Source organism: Lucilia cuprina, chromosome 6, assembly GCF_022045245.1.
Source record: "Lucilia cuprina isolate Lc7/37 chromosome 6, ASM2204524v1, whole genome shotgun sequence".
Classification (NCBI taxonomy): domain Eukaryota; kingdom Metazoa; phylum Arthropoda; class Insecta; order Diptera; family Calliphoridae; genus Lucilia; species Lucilia cuprina.
In genome coordinates this window covers 53830500-53848888 of record NC_060954.1, presented here as the reverse complement: position 1 = coordinate 53848888, position 18389 = coordinate 53830500, and the positions used below count along the sequence as shown (strand labels likewise).

Here is an 18389-nt window from a genome sequence, read left to right as displayed (position 1 = left end):
ATAGATAGATAGATAGATAGATAGATAGATAGATAGATAGATAGATAGATAGATAGATAGATAGATAGATAGATAGATAGATAGATAGATAGATAGAAAGATAGATAACGGCTAAGTATAGAGTCTAGTCAATGAAATAAATTATTTAATTTTTGATCCTAATATTTCGACTAGGCTTATAACCAGTCTAAGGACTAGTCTATAAAAAATTCTTGAGGGTATTCGATCTGTGGATTGTTGTAAGAACAAGTTTATGGATGACCCTATGGACTAGTCTAGAATATAGCCTAGTCAATGAACAGGACTATGAACTAGTCTTTGGATTAATCTTTTGATTATTATATTGACTATTCTTTAGTATAGTCTATTGAAAATTTAATTGACTAGTCCATGTAATAGTCTTTTAACTTGTCTATGTATTAGTCTATTAACTAGTCTATGGAATATTATATTAACTTGTCTATGGACAAGTCTATTGACTAATCTATGGATTAGGGTTTTGACTATTCTACTGACTAGTCGAATTACTACTCTCTTGACTTGTCTATGGACAGATTTATAAACAAATATATTGACTTTTTATGCACTAGTCTATTAACTATTATTTTACCTAATATATGCGATAGTCTATTGATTAATATAGATAGTAATCTATTGACAACTTTAATGACTAGTCTATGTTTCTATAGAATAGTCTATTAAATATTATTTTAATTAATCTATGCGATAGTCTATTAACTAGTATAGGTAATAATCTATTGACAACTTTAATGCCTAATCTATGTTTTGACTAGACAAGTACCTAGTACATTTACTAAAATCTTGCTAACTAGTTCGAAAACTCAAGTAGTTTCGAAAAATGTATCTTCAATAAACAATCATATTTTTATCTTAATTATAATTTACCCGCATATTTTCTTGAAAATCCAATATTAGGAGAAAAATTCAAAGCTAAACCTCTATACTTTCTAGCCAACTCCATACATGACTGCAAATTTTCCACATTATCCACAAATAACTTCTCCGACGTGGATCTTTGTGCAGATTTCCATAAATAAAATTTAAAATTAACACGTTTCTTTAAATTGCAACAATTATTATGGGCAAAAACTATTAAAAATACTAAATTTAAATAAAAAAATTTTAAAACACTATTCGAAAACATGTTAAAGATAATAAAGTTTATAAATAACTAAGTTTTTTTTTTTTAATATTTTATTAGGAAAATTTTTATAAACTTTACAGAGTTTGTAAATTTCTATAATGACTTTAATTAGTTATGGTAAATATTATTTATAAATTATTATGTTTATAATAAATTGCCTTAAAATTATTTTTTTATTAATATTATTTTAAAATTGTTTTTTGACAATTTTGACACAGAATTGACATTTTCATGTGCTTTGTTTGTGTTTATGACATTTGCTGTTGTTGGTTGCTGTTGATTGTTAAAAGCACCTTGAAAAGGTTTTTCATTTTATAATTTTTATACCCTTCACCTTCGTGAGAAGGGTATATATAAGTTTGTCATTCCATTTGTAATTTCTATAATATAATTTTCCGACCCTATAAAGTATATATATTCTGGATCCTTATAGATAGCGGAGTCTGTCTGTCCGTTGGTCTGTTGAAATCAGTTTTTAGAGGTCCCCAGATATCGGCGAGATCCGAATCTTCAATAATTCAGTTAGATATGCTTTCGAGAAGATCGCTATTTAAAATCAGCAAAATCGGTCTATAAATAACGGAGATATGAGCAAAAATCCCAGACAACCTCTGAAAATTTCATCAAAAAAAAAAAAAACAAATTTTTTCATGCTTTGTTAAAAAAGCAACAACAACACTGTGAATTGGATAAAGATATACATGTACGTGTGGAGATGTATTTGGTTTTATTCAGCTGTGTATTTAGATATGCTTTCGAGAAGATCGCTATTTAAAATCAGCAAAATCGGTCTATAAATAACGGAGATATGAGCAAAAATCCCAGACAACCTCTGAAAATTTCATCAAAAAAAAACAAATTTTTTCATGCTTTGTTAAAAAAGCAACAACAACACTGTGAATTGGATAAAGATATACATGTACGTGTGGAGATGTATTTGGTTTTATTCAGCTGTGTATTTTTTTATATGTTTGCATGCTGTTCTGTTCTTACGAAGGTAAGTGGGTATAACAAGAACAAGGAGATAAAACAGTAATATGCTGATATTTGTTTGAGGGTGATAATACAGTTTGACGGTGGTATTACAGTACAACGGTTAATATTTCTTTCTGCTACAGTTTATATTTGTTTGTTTGTGTGTATGTTATGTGTGACATGTGTGCAGAGATACAAAATAAATAAAAACTGTTTTTTTTAAACATACTTGGTGAAGGGTATATAAGATTCGGCACAGCCGAATATAGAAATATTACTTGTTTTTAATTAAAAATACTAACTATTTAAGTAGAATTAATATTATAATTATTAAAATTAACTTGTTTTTAATTGGCTAAGCTCCAGTAAAACATTTGTTTTTTTCCAAATTTTTTCAAAATAAACTTTTTAATGTTTTAATGAAGCAAAGCCTTAAAAAAATTAATAAAATATTGAAAATATTAAATTATATTATTATATTTTTATATATTTAAAATTGTTTATTTGTTTTTATGAAAACGTAAAAAGTGAAAACAAATAAATACTATTATTATCTGGACGTTAAGATAAGGAGAGTTTTGTTTCAAAGATAACTCTGTTTTATTAACACTTTTAGAGAGTTTTAAACTTTTCTAAGGGAAATATTTAAAAGTTTTTTTATTTAAGATTCTATTGGGTTTTAATTTAAAATTAAAATATTTCAAAATTTATGAAATTTATGTGAAAAATGATTTGGATTTCAAAACACTAAGGGCGGGTTTTTCGCATAAATTCTTTGTTTAAACTTAGTTTAATATATTTTGTGTGTTTTCAGTAAACAGTAACGTTACTTATTATCTTAGTTTAACTGAGTATTATTGGCCAATTAAATTTAAAATAACAATAAAACAATGATTTTGTAATAACAAAAACTAAATATTTTAAGTTAATTGCAATTTTCTGTTTTGTTTTTTTATTATTGTTTTTAAATGTTTATTTAAAATTTTTCAAAAATTTTTTCATTTTAAAAAAGTATTATTTGCAAAAAACAGCTGTTTATTGTTTATGTTTTTGAGTGAAAAGTTGGCAATACTAACAAAGTTAACTGAACCTTAAACTATAACTGAAAAACACAATCATCGTTTAAAGTCCGCCTAAATTTGTTCCGAGTTTAATCTAATAGCAAGTTAAGCCTAGTTTAACTGAGTAGTAAGAAACCTGCCCTAAGAGTCTGTTACTCTAAATGCAAATGAAAAAGTTTCTTTTAGTTTTATATTGAAAACAAACACTGGGGTCTGTTCCTCTGTTCTTTTAGAGTGGGTTTTTAAGTTGTCAATCAAATGCCAATTAATCATCAGATTAGTAAATCTTAAAATAAATTTAATCTAATGTTTATTTCTTTTAAAGTTTTTGAGTACAAGATTAAAATTTACTGTGTTGCCATACAAAACATCAAAAATTTGCATGTTTTAGAAAAAAAAGAAGAAGACAATTATAAATTTAATATGAATATTAATGAAAACTTAAATTTCAAACAAAAAAATATATTGTGAACATTTTAATGTTTATTTTTATAAAAATTGTATTATTTTTGTGCATCAGCTGTTTACACTTTTGCAATTCTGGCTCGAGTTTAAACCACCTTGGGCGCTTAAACTAGCAAACAAAATTAACTAATTGAGTACTCAAAAACAACTTTGAAGGATTAGCTCTAAAAAAAAAAATCCTAATCCTTTACCTAAAAATTGGCCCTTAGTTGGTAAAATTGAAAGCAACAACTAAATTCAAAAAATTGAATTAAAAACTGACATTTTCACTAAAATAACGAACTCTATGAAAGTAAAAATCAATTTTTTTTACTAAAAATTCAAATTTTATAAAAATGAAATCATAATTTTTTCATTTTCATTAAAATCTCTCTAAAAAAAACTCAAAAAATCTTAAATATTAAATATTTCCAAAAGAAATTGCATTAAAACTCTTGCCATAAGTGAATTTTATATATTATTAATAAATCCATTAAAATTAACACTAACACATGCACTTATTAAAAGAAAATTTAAAATAAATTAGTAATTTATTTATTTAAAAAAAAATATTTATTTATTAATGATAGTTAAATACGTTTTTAGTTTAAATAATGACAAGTATTGTTTTATTAAACAAAAGTTTTCGACAAATGTTAAGAAAAAACTTTTGCTTAAAAGACTGGAAATAAAATACATAAAAGGATAATAAAATTTTAAAAGTATTTAAGACATTTACAAGTTAATAAAATACATTAAAAAATTACACAATAAAAAGTTTATTTAATTTTCATTAAAATTGCATAGTTTTAAATAAAAAAACACAAATTATAAAGAATACACAGTTAAATTATTTAATAAAATAGTTTTAAATATTAAAAGTTATCACCTGAGGCGTTAGCTAAACTACAGAAAGTTGCCGAGGGAAGGGAAAGCTAACTTAAATTAATATATAGTAAAGAAAAGTATAAGATTTTTTAAAGAAAGTAAAACATTAGAAAGAGAATTTGTTAGAAGTCAGTTAAAGAAAAAGACCCTTAAACCTTAATTATATTATAGTGTACAATTAAACAGAGATTACTAATTTCGAAACTTAAAGTAGTTTCTACTTAAATCTCTGCGATATTAGAGGGTTTTTGTTTGGTCAAACACTAAAACTCTGTTTTTCTTCAAGTTTTAACGTTTAAATATTAATATTAAAAACCCTGTAATATCTTCATTTAAAAAAAAGAACAGTTTTTTTTTCTAAGTGCTGTGCTTTCTTATACATAACATAAATTTATAATTAAATATGTTTTCTTTAAACTTAAATTAAATAAATTTATATTCTAAATAAAAAAAGGCAGCTTTCTTTTGTGACTTAATTTCTAGCTAATTAATTAATTTCTGACTTTTTTCAAAATTATGTTAAGAAGACAAAATTTAGTTTTTTAAAAATTAGTTTTTTTAAACACTTTTAGTGTTCATTTTTTTCATAAAGAGTTAATTTGGATTTGTTTGTTTTCTTAAATCTGGGCCTAATTAAGTTTGTTTCTTTACAGTTTATAGTTTGAGGAAATAATGTCTGTTTGGTTTTTGGAAAAGAAATTTAACTGCTATGCGAGAAAGCGGTGTTTGTGTAGGGACCACTGTAAATGGAACTGCCGGAATTTGAAACGGTCTTAGTGCTGCGTCTAGCCATTATACATAGGACGGCTGCAACAACAGCCAACATTAAAATTAGGCCAGCTATAGCGATGGCTATGGCAAAAGCTCGTTGAGAGATACAGAGAGCATCTTCCAATGTCTGGAAAAAGGAAGAGAAAGGAATTGAAAAATCCAAAACATAACAAATAACTGACCTTAATAGATATATGTCAGTTTTAGTTCATTTCTAGTTCAGTTCTAGTTCAGCTCTAATTCAGTTCCAGTTCAGTTTTAGTTCAGTTCTAGTTTAGTTCTAGTTCAGTTCTAGTTCAGTTCTAGTTCAGTTCTAGTTCAGTTCTAGTTCAGTTCTAGTTTAGTTCTAGTTCAGTTCTAGTTCAGTTCTAGTTCAGTTCTAGTTCAGTTCTAGTTCAGTTCTAGTTCAGTTCTAGTTCAGTTCTAGTTCAGTTCTAGTTCAGTTCTAGTTCAGTTCTAGTTCAGTTCTAGTTCAGTTCTAGTTCAGTTCTAGTTCTAGTTCAGTTCTAGTTGAGTTCTAGTTCAGTTCAGTTCTAGTTCAGTTTAGTTCTAGTTCAGTTTAGTTCTAGTTCAGTTCTAGTTCAGTTCTAGTTCAGTTCTAGTTCAGTTCTAATTCAGTTCTAGTTCAGTTCTAGTTCAGTTCTAGTTCAGTTCTAGTTCAGTTGTAGAATAGTACCGATAGGATCGCTTAAATGCAATATGTAATGAAACCATCACACATTGAGAGAGAATACAGATGGAAAATATGACAGTCGTATGGCTCTCTTCATTTTTTTGAAATGATTCAAATACAAAGAAATGAAACAGCTGTTTCCATCTTACTTTGTTATTGTTTTATACCAATCGTGTAAACACAAAAAATATAAACCATACGACTTTTATTCTATTTTTTGTTATACGGATGGAATTTCATTTTACTTTTTGATTAGGCTTTAGGTACGTAAAGACCTGGTTCACATTAGGAAACTTTTGTTGAGAAACTTTTGATTTTGTGTGCGAGAGAAAGAGATGGTTGATATTTCTTTCTCTTTCTCTCACACACAAAAATCAAAAGTTTCCCAAAAAAGTTTCCTAGTGTGAACCAGGTCAAAGTGTGATCATAAGATCGTGAGGGAATACTTCACTAGTTTACCTACGGTACAGTAAAGTGACGACCGTCTTCGCTCTTAATTACGCTTACCAATTACGTTGGTGACAAATAACTCAATGTATAGAAAAATGGTTCAACCAGGTGTGACACATTACTTTAAAAGGTCCTAAATCGGTTATAGATATTATTTTTTTATTTACTTTAACAAATATACATAGTATATTTCATTGGCGATTTAACTTATATCAGATAAATTAGTATGAAATGCCAGTGTGGTAAGCGATCCAATCCAAGTAACTAGTTACACGCACAAATCCAGCTGGATAGCCAATTTGACAACCAACTAATGAACCAAACGATGTCACACCAATTAGTTCTTGTGTAGAGTCCAAAACCAAGGGACCACCTGAATCACCCTTGCAAGTCGATGTGCCGCTGGGAGTCGAAACGCAAAGTGTATTTCTAGTAACCATTGAGCCAAAAGTTTGTGCACATTCAGCATTAGTTATAATGGGCAGATAAGCGTAATTTAAAACAGAAACAATAAAACCATCTAAAAATATAAAAAAAACATAGATTAAGAACTAATTTGGTGTTTATGAAAAAATTAAAACTTACTTTCTTGAGCAAGTCCCCAACCGGAGGCAGTACCATAACTACCAGCATAAGATTGATATGATTCCGATATAGCAGGTAGTCGAATAGGTTGAATTTCATTACTATAGGTAACTTCAGGAATTCTGATTAATGCAATATCATTAGCAAAAGTTGTGGGATTATAGCCGCTATGTTGAATAATTGAACTATAGTCAATATTAAATGTTACTTGGGCCACAGTGCGTACTGTGCTTCCCAAATATACGGTAGCAGACAACACACGATCAGTGCAGTGAGCAGCAGTCAACACCCATGATTTGCCAATTAGAGAACCACCACACCATGAAAATCCATAACCTCTATTAAGTGATAAACCCACTTGATAAGGTATTAAACCAGGATATGCTTCATAGCCATTCGTAATGCGACCCTCAATATCTTTAGAACCTTTTACATCTTTAAGAGCAATAGGAGTTCCGGCTAGAGAGGCAGCTGAAACGTAAGCAAAAGCTAATGCTAGCACTAAAAAAAAATCATATTACTTTGACCTGGATCGGTTTATAATTGAAAATTAGCTCTCCTTGGTCCTTATATATAAAGTACTGTTCTGAAAATGATTTAAACGTATATAACTATTACTTATTTATGATATCGGTATAAATTTCTACCCAAATATATTTGCAGTGAAATTTTAACTGTCGCAACATTTATATAAAGTCCACTTTAGAAAATAACTTAATCGTAATTAACTCATGAATATAATAATATCTGAATGTTTCGAATGTATTTGTATACATATGTATTTTAACATGGGCTTGTCCTACGAGGAAGTCAATCGTCACTCTACACCCTACAAAGAGACAGTAAAGAGACGATTGCCTCCGCTCTCGCTTACAAATGGGACACTTAAGTGACGACTGACTTCATTCTCGATTACAAAGAGTTTATTTGTGACGAAAGACCAAAAAAATAGGAATTGGAGTCAGCCAGGTGGTAAGATATTAATGGAACTAAAATTAAAAAATTTCAAGTGTCTACTATCTAGAATACTATGGGACAATAATGGGACGATTGACCCGAAAGATATAAATTTGAGTCAACCAGATGGTGGCATATTAGTAGAAAGTAATAAACATTTCTTCAAAAGATGGGTAAAATAACTACTTTCGGAAGTACAAAAAAAAAAAAAAACTACTTTTAAGAGTATAATCTTTATGTTACTAGAGGATAGTAAAGAGACGACTGTCTCCGCTCCCGCTTACAAAGAGGACACTAAAGTGACGACTGTCTTCATTCTCGATTACAAAGGGTACATTCGTAACGAATGACCCAAAACATACGAATTACGATCATCCAGGTGGTTAACTATTAGTGGAAATTACTGTATTTTTCGTATGCATTGACTCTTTGTTGAACTGCTGTGATACCTTTGTATCCTTCTGTGAAATTCTCCCTTACGATTCGGGGATTTTTAGTCCTCTACTGAAAATCACTTAATCGTAAATAGCTCATTATTTGATTATGATATCAGGTTAAGAATATTGTACGAATATCTATTAAAAATTATCGCACGAATATTTTTTTCTTCAAAATTATCTGGCAGCACCTACTTATGTCTGATATAAAAGTACTATTAGCGCCTAACAGTCTAGTGATAAGCCCAAACTCAACCAATAACAGATTTTAAAATGTTCGTATTGCAAACACTTATCGTTTCTTTTTTGCACCATATGTACATAGTTCCCATAGCATTTAACAATCAATTATAACTTTTGATAAAATATACTAATAAATGCTGAAGTATTTTGTTTGTTTTCAAACATTAAATTATCTTTACACTGATCAATATGATTAGCATTTTGGTTAAAGAAACATTAATAAATGTGATTAAAATTTAAACATTTTTATTTTTCAAAATTATAAATATTCTAAAGCTTAATTAATAGGATATGCCAGTGCAGTTCTTGATCCATTCCAAGTAACTGGTTACACGAGCAAAGCCAGCTGGATATCCAGATTTGCAACCAGCTAGCGAAACAAAAGATGTCACACCAATAAGTTCAGAGTCCAAAACTAAAGGACCGCCAGAATCACCCTGGCAAGTGGAAGTACCACTTGGAGTCGAAACACAAAGAATTTTATTAGTAATCATAGAGCCATAGGTTTGAGCACATTCGGCATTGGTGATGACTCGAAGATAAGCGTAATTTAACTGCGATACGATGGCACCAGCTAAAAGTAAAAAGTAGATAAGAAGAATATTTTGAATGCACTTGGTATAACTATAATAAAGTACAACTTACAATCGTGGTCACGTCGTCCAGCCAGAGGCGGTAGCATAATTGCCAGCATAAGTTGGATAAGATTCAGAAATAGCTGGTAGTCTAATGGGTTGAATTTCATCACTATAGCTAACTTCAGGAATTCTGATTAAAGTTACATCGTTGTTAAAAGTATAAGGATTATATTCAGCATGTTGATAAATGGAGCTGCGGTCAACAGTGTGATGAACCTTGGCAACAGTACGAACAGTGCTTCCCAAGTATACGGTTACACGATTGATTCCATCTGTGCAATGAGCAGCAGTTAACACCCATTCTTTGCCAATCAAGGAACCACCGCACCAAAATGATCCAGAATCACTATTAAGAGATAAGCCAACTTGGTAAGGAAATTGACCGGGATAAGCTTCGTAACCATTGGTGATACGACCCTCAATAACTTTAGGGCTTTTTAAGTCCTTAGGAAAAACAGCCTTTTCGGGTAAAGAGGCTGCAGAGACGCAAGCCAACGCTAATGTTAACACTACTAAAACTTTCATCGTTCAAGTAAGTAGTTCCAATTTGTAACTGACCATTAATCGAAAACTAGTTATTTTAAACTTTGTGTTGTTTGTATATATATTATCGGAAATCTTGATTTCATTCTTATCAAATAGTTTTTGATAATACAATCAGAATACTTTTTGAAAATTTCTAAAATTAGCATAACCAGATTAGGTTGGTAAGAAAGTAAATATGTTTAAAAAGTACTTGAGTTTTAATTTCGATTAAATTATTATTAATTGTATATGAATTTCTAATTACACTGTGCTACAAAAGCAATTATTATTTGAATTATTTTATGTTAAAGTTTGAATGCTATAAAAATTTGTTCACAACTATGATTTGCCTAAATCGAGAGATTTGTCTTATTTTAGAATTTATTATGAGACGATTGTTTCATTTTTATACCCTTCACCTTCGTGAGAATGGTATATATAAGTTTGTCATTCCATTTGTAATTTCTTTAATATAATTTTCCGACCCTATAAAGTCTGGATCCTTATAGATAGCGGAGTCGATTAAGCCATGTCCGTCTGTCTGTCTGTTGAAATCAATTTTCTGAAGACTCCAGATATCTTCGAGATCCAAATCTTCAATAATTCTGTCAGACATGCTTTCGAGAAGTTTTCTATTGAAATTCAGCAAAATTGGTCCATAAATAACTGAGATATGGGGTAAAAATCCGAGACTACCTCTGAAAATTTCCTCAATAAATTATAACAACAAGGAGATAAAGCAGTAATATGTTGGTAATACAGCTCATATTTGTTTGAGGGCGGTAATACAGTTTGACGGTGGTAGTACAGTACAACGGTTAATATTTCTTTCTGCTATAATTTGTATTTGTTTGTGTGTATGTTATGTGTGGCATGTGTGCAGAGATACAAAATTAAAACTTTTTTTAAAACATACTTGGTGAAGGGTATATAATATTCGGCTCAGCCGAATATAGAAATCTGACTTGTTTCTAATAAAATCACGTCTACCGAAAAAAAATCACCTTTCCTTCTCTCAAAACTTATACATACATATGGGAAATTTCGAGTAAAGTGATCCAACTTTTAAAATCGATGTCTTTCGATTTGGATGAAATTTGCATCAAATTTAGTACTATGGGTAAGTAGGCCCATACACCTTAGGAACTTCTTTGAACATTTTTTGTTAGGATCAAGAGGTGAAAAGTTACACTCGTTTGTATAAAATACTGTATGACCAAAATATTCAAATTTAACCCCCTCTAAGGCCGGTAATTCTTTGCCGACTATCCAATAGTATTAACGTTTGTGCAAATTTCGTCAAAATCGATTTTTTAGTTGGGTCACTTAATTAAAAATAATGGATACGTAAAATTTTTGTGTATGTAGCAAGGCGCAGATCCACAGTTTTAAAGGGGAAATTTAGAACCCCCACAGGAACTAAAACCGAATAAAAATGAGAAAAAATGAAAATGGGTAATAAACCAAATACAACCCCCCCCCCCCAAGCGCTTGAGCTGATTCTGCTCCTGGTATATGTAATATATGCCATACATATTGGTGGTTATTCCGGTATGATTTTGAGTTCATGAGTTGTTTTACGATTAATTGATTTTTGTTTAATAACACAGGCCAATACATTTTTAACACAAGGTTACCCTAAACAGGGTTCCTTTTAAACTTTACGACACGATATCTGAAAATTTGATGTGATGGAAAAATTTTCGAATATTTTCAGTTTCTGAGAACTCTGATTTAAATTTTGTACTCTTCTTTGGTGGACTTTATATGTGGTTCAATGGTCAATAGTTCAGGTTTTAGTTAACAGGGTATTGCTGCTTAAAATAACTCTAATATGGGCTGTTTGGATTATTTCTGATTCGATAGAACTGCCTTTTAATCGTATTAAACATAACTTAACTAAAACAACTTAATTTTTAAATTTAAATAACATTTATAGTTTATTCTTGTAATAGTTAACAATAACATTAATCAATACGAAATACCAGTATGTTGCCTAATCCATTCCAAGTAAGTGGTTACACGTGCAAATCCAGCTGGATAACCAATTTGACAACCAGCTAACGAACCAAAAGATGTTACACCAATGAGTTCTCTGGTAAAGTCGGAAACTAAAGGACCGCCAGAATCACCATTACAAGTGGATGTGCCGCTAGGTGTGGCAACGCAAAGTATATTATTGGTAATCATTGAGCCGTAAGTTCTAGCACATTCAGCATTAGGAATAACTAAAAGATGGGCATAATTCAAAGTCTCTGTAACTGAACCATCTAGAAGGAGAGAAATAAATAAATATTAGAACAATGATAAAATCAGATAACCAAATACAAATTAACTTACAATCTTGATCCAATCCCCAACCAGAAGCGGTGGCCCAAGTGCCAGCATAGTTGGAATATGATTCAGAAAGAGATGGTAGCTTAACGGGTTGAATTTCATCGGTATAAGAAACTTCGGGAATTCTGATTAAAGAGATATCATTGGCAAAGGTTCTGGGATTATAGCCAGTATGTTGGAAAATAGAATTATAGTCAACAGTGAGATTAACTTGAGCAACAGTGCGTGTAGTGCTTCCCAAATAAACAGTTACCGACAACACACGATCTGTGCAGTGGGCAGCTGTCAAAACCCAGGAATTGCCAATTAATGAACCACCACACCACGAGTCATAGTCACCAAATGATAGTGAAAGACCAACTTGGTAGGGGAATTGACCGGATAGGCTTCATAACCGTTAGTTATACGTCCCTCAATAACTTTAGCAGGTTTTAAGTCTTTAAGAAAAACAGGAGTTTCGGGTATACTGGCAGCCGAAACGCAAGCCAGCACTAAAGCTAATACTACAAGAATTTTCATAGTTCTTTAAGAAGGGGTGTTGAAGAACCGATTTTACTTTAACTAAATTCTTACTTGTTTATATGTTTATAATTTGAATCAAATGTTCTTAGAAAATCTAGTTTTATAAAACTTAATTTTATTTTCATTCACTTCCCAAAAATAATTTGTTCAATAAAGAAGTTTTTATTACTTAATTAAAAGGAATAAGTTTATTATACTGCGCCAACACTATCAATCTATAAATCTATCTATCTATCTATCTATCTATCTATCTATCTATCTATCTGTCTATCTTTCTATCTATCTATCTATCTATCTATCTATCTATCTATCTATCTATCTATCTATCTATCTATCTATCTATCTATCTATCTATCTGTCTATCTATCTATCTATCTGTCTATCTATCTTTCTATCTTTCTATCTATCTATCTATCTATCTATCTATCTATCTATCTATCTATCTATCTATCTATCTATCTGTCTATCTATCTATCTATCTATCTATCTATCTATCTATCTATCTATCTATCTGTCTGTCTATCTGTCTATCTGTCAGTCTATCTATCTATCTATCTATCTACCTATCTATCTTTCTATCTATCTATCTATCTATCTATCTATCTATCTATCTATCTATCTATCTATCTTTCTATCTATCTATCTATCTATCTAAAAAGTTGCCTCTTAAAGGATCTTATTCAATGAGGACCGTGTATGTTTAATAATCATGTGTTTTCAGTTCATATTAAAGAACATACATAGAGTATCATTTGAAGGAAGGAAAAGTACCAAAAGTGGAATAGAGTTTACCTAAGTGGAAAGTACTAATAAAAAGAGTACAATGTTTCCCCTTTTCGCTTAGAAGTATACTTTTTCGAGAATTAAGTTTACAAAATGTTCCATAATTAAATCTACATATATATCACAGATAAAACTCAAACGATTCAAATCTGCATTCATTTATTCTAGAAAAATTGTGCTTTAAAAAAGGTATCAAACAATTTACTCGAATTTGGTCCTATATAGGCCTTAGTACTCGAATTCCAAAATAATATACCAAAAGCTTATTTTGTGTGAGTAAATAAAATACTTTTTGAAATTTTATAAAAGTTGGCTCAATGAGTTTGAATAAAATTAATTTTCCCGTTTTTCCCCTTTTTGGTACTTTTTTACCTAGTGAAATAGCAAACATTTTATTACAATTAATATTACAGAGTTAGTCCGTAATTTAATATGAATAATTCAATAAACCGAAAAAGTTTTCTTAATGTCCCTTTTACAGCCAAAAAAGACTGAATTTTAAAAAAAGTACGAAACAAATGTCTCATAATTTTAAGAGATGCATCCAAAATATTTAGACAAATTTGATTATGTTAATTAGTTTAAAAGTTATAAAGGGCTGAAAAAGGTACCAAAATCACCTTTCTTACACATTTTTACCCCTTAAAAGTACGAATTTCAAAAAAGTACCAGAAACCCATCTGCTCATTTTAAGAGTAGATACAGGTGCATTTAAAATTGTTCTTGTATCACTAATATTATGTAAGATATTTAAGAAAACCTGTTTTACCCGTTTTTCCCCTTTTTACCCGTAAATGTGCAAATTTCCAAAAATCCCTCTGGATTTACATAACCAAAAACACATCTACTGTCAAAATTTCATGATTCTAGGTTCAGCCGTTTGGGCTGTGCGATGATGAATCAGTCAGTCAGTAACGCTACTCTTTTATATATATATAGATTGTGTATTGATCTTACTTCATATGCAGCAATTATTAAACTCCTTAGCCGATAGTTACGTTCTCATAAAATACAGATTTCAATAAAAATTCATATACCTAAAGATAAATAATTGTCATGTTCGTAATTTTCAATTTCGAATTGTCTCCTTTTACATAAAAGTTTTTGAGAGATCTTCCACTATGAAGGAATCGAATGTGTTTTCTTTTTATAATTTTACCAACTTCTTTTTAGCAATTTACCTTAATTTGGTATAACCAACACGTAAGTACTTTGTTATAGCATACAAAAATAACAACTATAGAAATATACAGTGGGAATATTTTGAAAAATAGCTAGCAAAATATTAAAAAATTAAGTATCGATATATAAAAAAGATATTTCTTAAGTTTATCATCAAATAAACTCCTACTTTCACTCTTATTTAAATTAATGTCCTTTCTTTAAAAGTCTCACTACGTGTAACCATCTTATTCCCATTATCGATCAGACCAAAGCTAAAAATAAATTCATTTTATTATTCCCACTGCATTTCTCTCAAATGCTAAAAAATATTGCAGCTTTAACAAAAGAAACAAGTTATTTTTTTTTTAATTATAGTGGCATTTTATTTTCACACCTTTTAGTTTGAATGCTTCAGTTTCAGTTGGTCTCTTTTTATTTTCTAACAAATTTTCTTTACAAACATTTAAACGCTTTCACAAACAAACACACTCATACACTTTTCTATTAATACATTTATATTTTGTATGTTACAAAGAAAGCGAAAGACATCATTAAGAAACACTTAATGAGGTACTTCCTCTTCTATTCCTTTTAGTTATGCCAAAAAGAAATTTATTGCTAAGAAGAAAAAGAAAATAAGTACTTAAGTCATTGGTAATACGGATGTATAGGTATTAGTGTTAGAGTAGTTTTATATGTATGTATATTAAAATGTATGTGTGATTGTGATTGGATGTGTGAGAAGGGATTTAAATTGTACCATTTTCAGGTACTATCGATATATATAAAGTACAAATACTTTATAGCATGGAATTAAGAAGAATCTATTGCCTGAAATTGAATAGGATATGGGTTTGATTTATAGAGAGTCTAATGTCCGGACTATGAAATAGTCTATAGTCTGGACTATGGAATAGTCTACAGTCTGGACTATAGAATAGTCTATAGTCTGGACTATGGAATAGTCTATAGTCTCGACAATGGAATTGTCTATAGTCTGGACTATAGAATAGTTTATAGCCTGGACTATAGAATAGTCTATAGTCTGGACTATGGAATAGTCTATAGTCTGAACAATGGAATAGTCTATAGTCTGGACTATGGAATAGTCTATAGTCTGAACAATGGAATAGTCTATAGTCTGTACTATGGATAGTCTATAGTCTGGGCTATAGAATAGTCTATAGTCTGGACTATAGAATAGTCTATAGTCTGGACTATAGAATAGTCTATAGTCTGGACTATAGAATAGTCTATAGTCTGGACTATAGAATGGTCTATAGTCTGGACTATAGAATAGTCTATAGTCTGGACTATAGAATATTCTATAGTCTGGACTATAGAATAGTCTATAGTCTTGACTATAGAATAGTCTAAAGTTGGACTAGAATAGTCTGGACTATAAAATAGACTATAGTCTATATATATACCTGTAGTACTTTTTTAACTTTAACCCATCACTAATAAGTAAATTTACTATTTATTCTACCTACATATGGGAGGACTTTCTATTCGCAACAAACAGCCATTCATATGCCGGGAGTAATAAATCTTTTAGATGTGTTTGTATTTTTCCACTAAACGAACAAACTAAATAGAGAATGTGAGAAAAGGAAGATCCATGAAACAAGATGAATGGGTAAAGAGAAAATGAACACGTTGGAAAATTAGAAAGAATAATCAATTGACGGAAGTGGTAAAGTGTAGTGATTACTTTGATGCTGATGACTATTATTATTATTTCCATTTATTTTCACCTCTAATTTTAGTTTCTATCATTTAATTTTATTCTTTCTTTTTTTTTCTTGCACGATGCTTATAATTGATTAAAGCATTAGGGATTAAGTAGGGATAGAGAGTATGACCCCTTAAATGTTTCATTTAAATTAATTTTAATGAGAGAAATCATTATGAGAATAATTATAATAAATTATTATTTTTGTTGAGTGTTGATAGGGAAAAAGAAGATAATTTTTGTCAATTTACTATCACATCTTATACGTAACTAAATTTTTTTAAAATTGCGAATAAAAAACGTGTAAATTTTTAAAAGAAATATTTTATTTGAATCTAGTCTCAGAGTTAGTAGTCTACTCTCTTTTACTGCTTTGTATAAGAAACGTAAATGTTGGAATGATGATAATATTGTGTAGCAGCATTTTGTTTGTTGCCTGAATTAATCAGTGGCTTTAAATTTATTATTCAACATGGGAATATTAATTACAATAGCGGTAAATGGTGACTCAGTTGCTGTTATTGCTATATTTCTGTTTTTTATCATACAAATACATATGTATGTATGTATGTATGTATGTATGTATGTATGTATGTATGTATTTCCTGTTTCCAGTATTACTTACGCTTGAGCTGTAAACTGCGTTGGCTGATGATAATAAAATATAACTACGTGATATTTTGGTGGTATTGGTTGTGGTCACCAACCAACCATGTGGTCTATGCTAAAGCTTTATTTATGTGTGTTTTGGTATTGTTTTTTTATAGTTTTTTTCATATAAACTTGTGTTTGTTTGTCCTGTTTTTAATTTATTTAATTTTCTCCAAATTCTCTGGTGATAATGAAAAAATAAAAAAAACAACATACACTCAAACACTGCTATTTGTTTAAAATGACAAAAACAAATAAAAATCAAATAAATTTTATAACAACCAAATATTTTTTTTTTCGTTCTATTTTTTATTATTTTTCATCTATTAAGCTGAGATGTTAATTTGTGTTTTTATTTTTTATACCCTACACTAGTATAACTCACTAACTTAACATCTAGATTATAGATTATTCAATAGACTATTCTACATTCCGGACTACAGTCTAAACTATTGAATAATCTATAGTATTTAGCATAAAATAGTTTACACTCTGAAGTTTGGACTACAAAAAAAGCTGTAGCTGTAGCTTAGATTATAGAATACTCTATAGTCTGGACTATAGAATACTCTATAATCTGGACTATATAATAGTCTATAGTCTGTACTATGGAATAGTCTATGGTCTGGACTATAGAATAGTCTATAGTCTGGACTATAGAATAGTCTCTTGTCTGGACTATAAAATAGTATTTTATCTGGACTATAGAATAGTCTTTTGTCTGGACTATAAAATAGTATTTTATCTGGACTATAGAAAAGCCTTTTGTCTGGACTATAGAATAGTCTTTAGTCTTGTATATAGAATAGTCCATAGCCTGGACTATAGAATAGTCTACAGTCTGGACTATAGAATAGTCTTTAGTCTGGAATATAGAATAGTCCGAAGTCTAGACTATAGAAATGTCTATAGTCTGGACAATAGAAAGGTCTATAGTCTAGACTATAGAATAGTCAATAGTCTGGACTATAGAATAGTCTATAGTCTGGACTATAGAATAGTCTATAGTCTGGACTATAGAATAGTCTATAGTCTGGACTATAGAATAGTCAATAGTCTGGACTATAGAATAGTCTATAGTCTGGACTATAGAATAGTCTATAGTCTGGACTATAGAATAGTCTATAGTCTGGACTATAGAATAGTCTATAGTCTGGACTATAGAATAGTCTATAGTCTGGACTATATAATAGTCTATAGTCTAGACTATAGAATAGTCTATAGTCTGGACTATAGAATAGTCTATAGTCTGGACTATAGAAAAGTCTATAGTCTGTACTATAGAATAGTCTATAGTCTGGACTATAGAATAGTCTATAGTATGGACTATAGAATAGTCTATAGTCTGGACTATAGAATAGTCTATAGTCTGGACTATAGAATAG

General features: G+C 29.8%; 3 protein-coding genes and 2 pseudogenes across 3 annotated transcripts in view; all 5 read right to left on the bottom strand.

The window, feature by feature from the left end:
- The window catches only part of LOC111687701 (dynein axonemal light chain 1), a 1615-nt gene extending 703 nt beyond the window's left edge, over positions 1-912 (bottom strand). Inside the window, exon 1 of the mRNA XM_046954178.1 lies at positions 907-912. Coding sequence (XP_046810134.1) covers positions 907-912 — 6 coding nt within the window. The remainder of the gene's footprint in view (positions 1-906) is intronic.
- Positions 913-6572: 5660 nt separating this feature from the next.
- On the bottom strand, positions 6573-7517 carry LOC111676814 (serine protease 1-like; the record flags this gene model as incomplete). The annotated part of the gene is made up of 2 exons (XM_023437800.2): positions 6573-6947; positions 7013-7517. Coding segments are annotated over 2 exons (804 nt in total), but the record flags the coding sequence as incomplete, so codon positions are not given.
- A 1361-nt stretch (positions 7518-8878) lies between these two features.
- LOC111676849 lies at positions 8879-9833 on the bottom strand (annotated as a pseudogene).
- A 1939-nt stretch (positions 9834-11772) lies between these two features.
- Positions 11773-12674, bottom strand: LOC124421012 (annotated as a pseudogene).
- Positions 12675-15180: 2506 nt separating this feature from the next.
- LOC111687704 (serine protease inhibitor 27A-like) overlaps positions 15181-18389 on the bottom strand; it is a 6523-nt gene continuing 3314 nt past the window's right edge. Inside the window, exon 4 of the mRNA XM_046954177.1 lies at positions 15181-15206. Coding sequence (XP_046810133.1) covers positions 15181-15206 — 26 coding nt within the window. The remainder of the gene's footprint in view (positions 15207-18389) is intronic.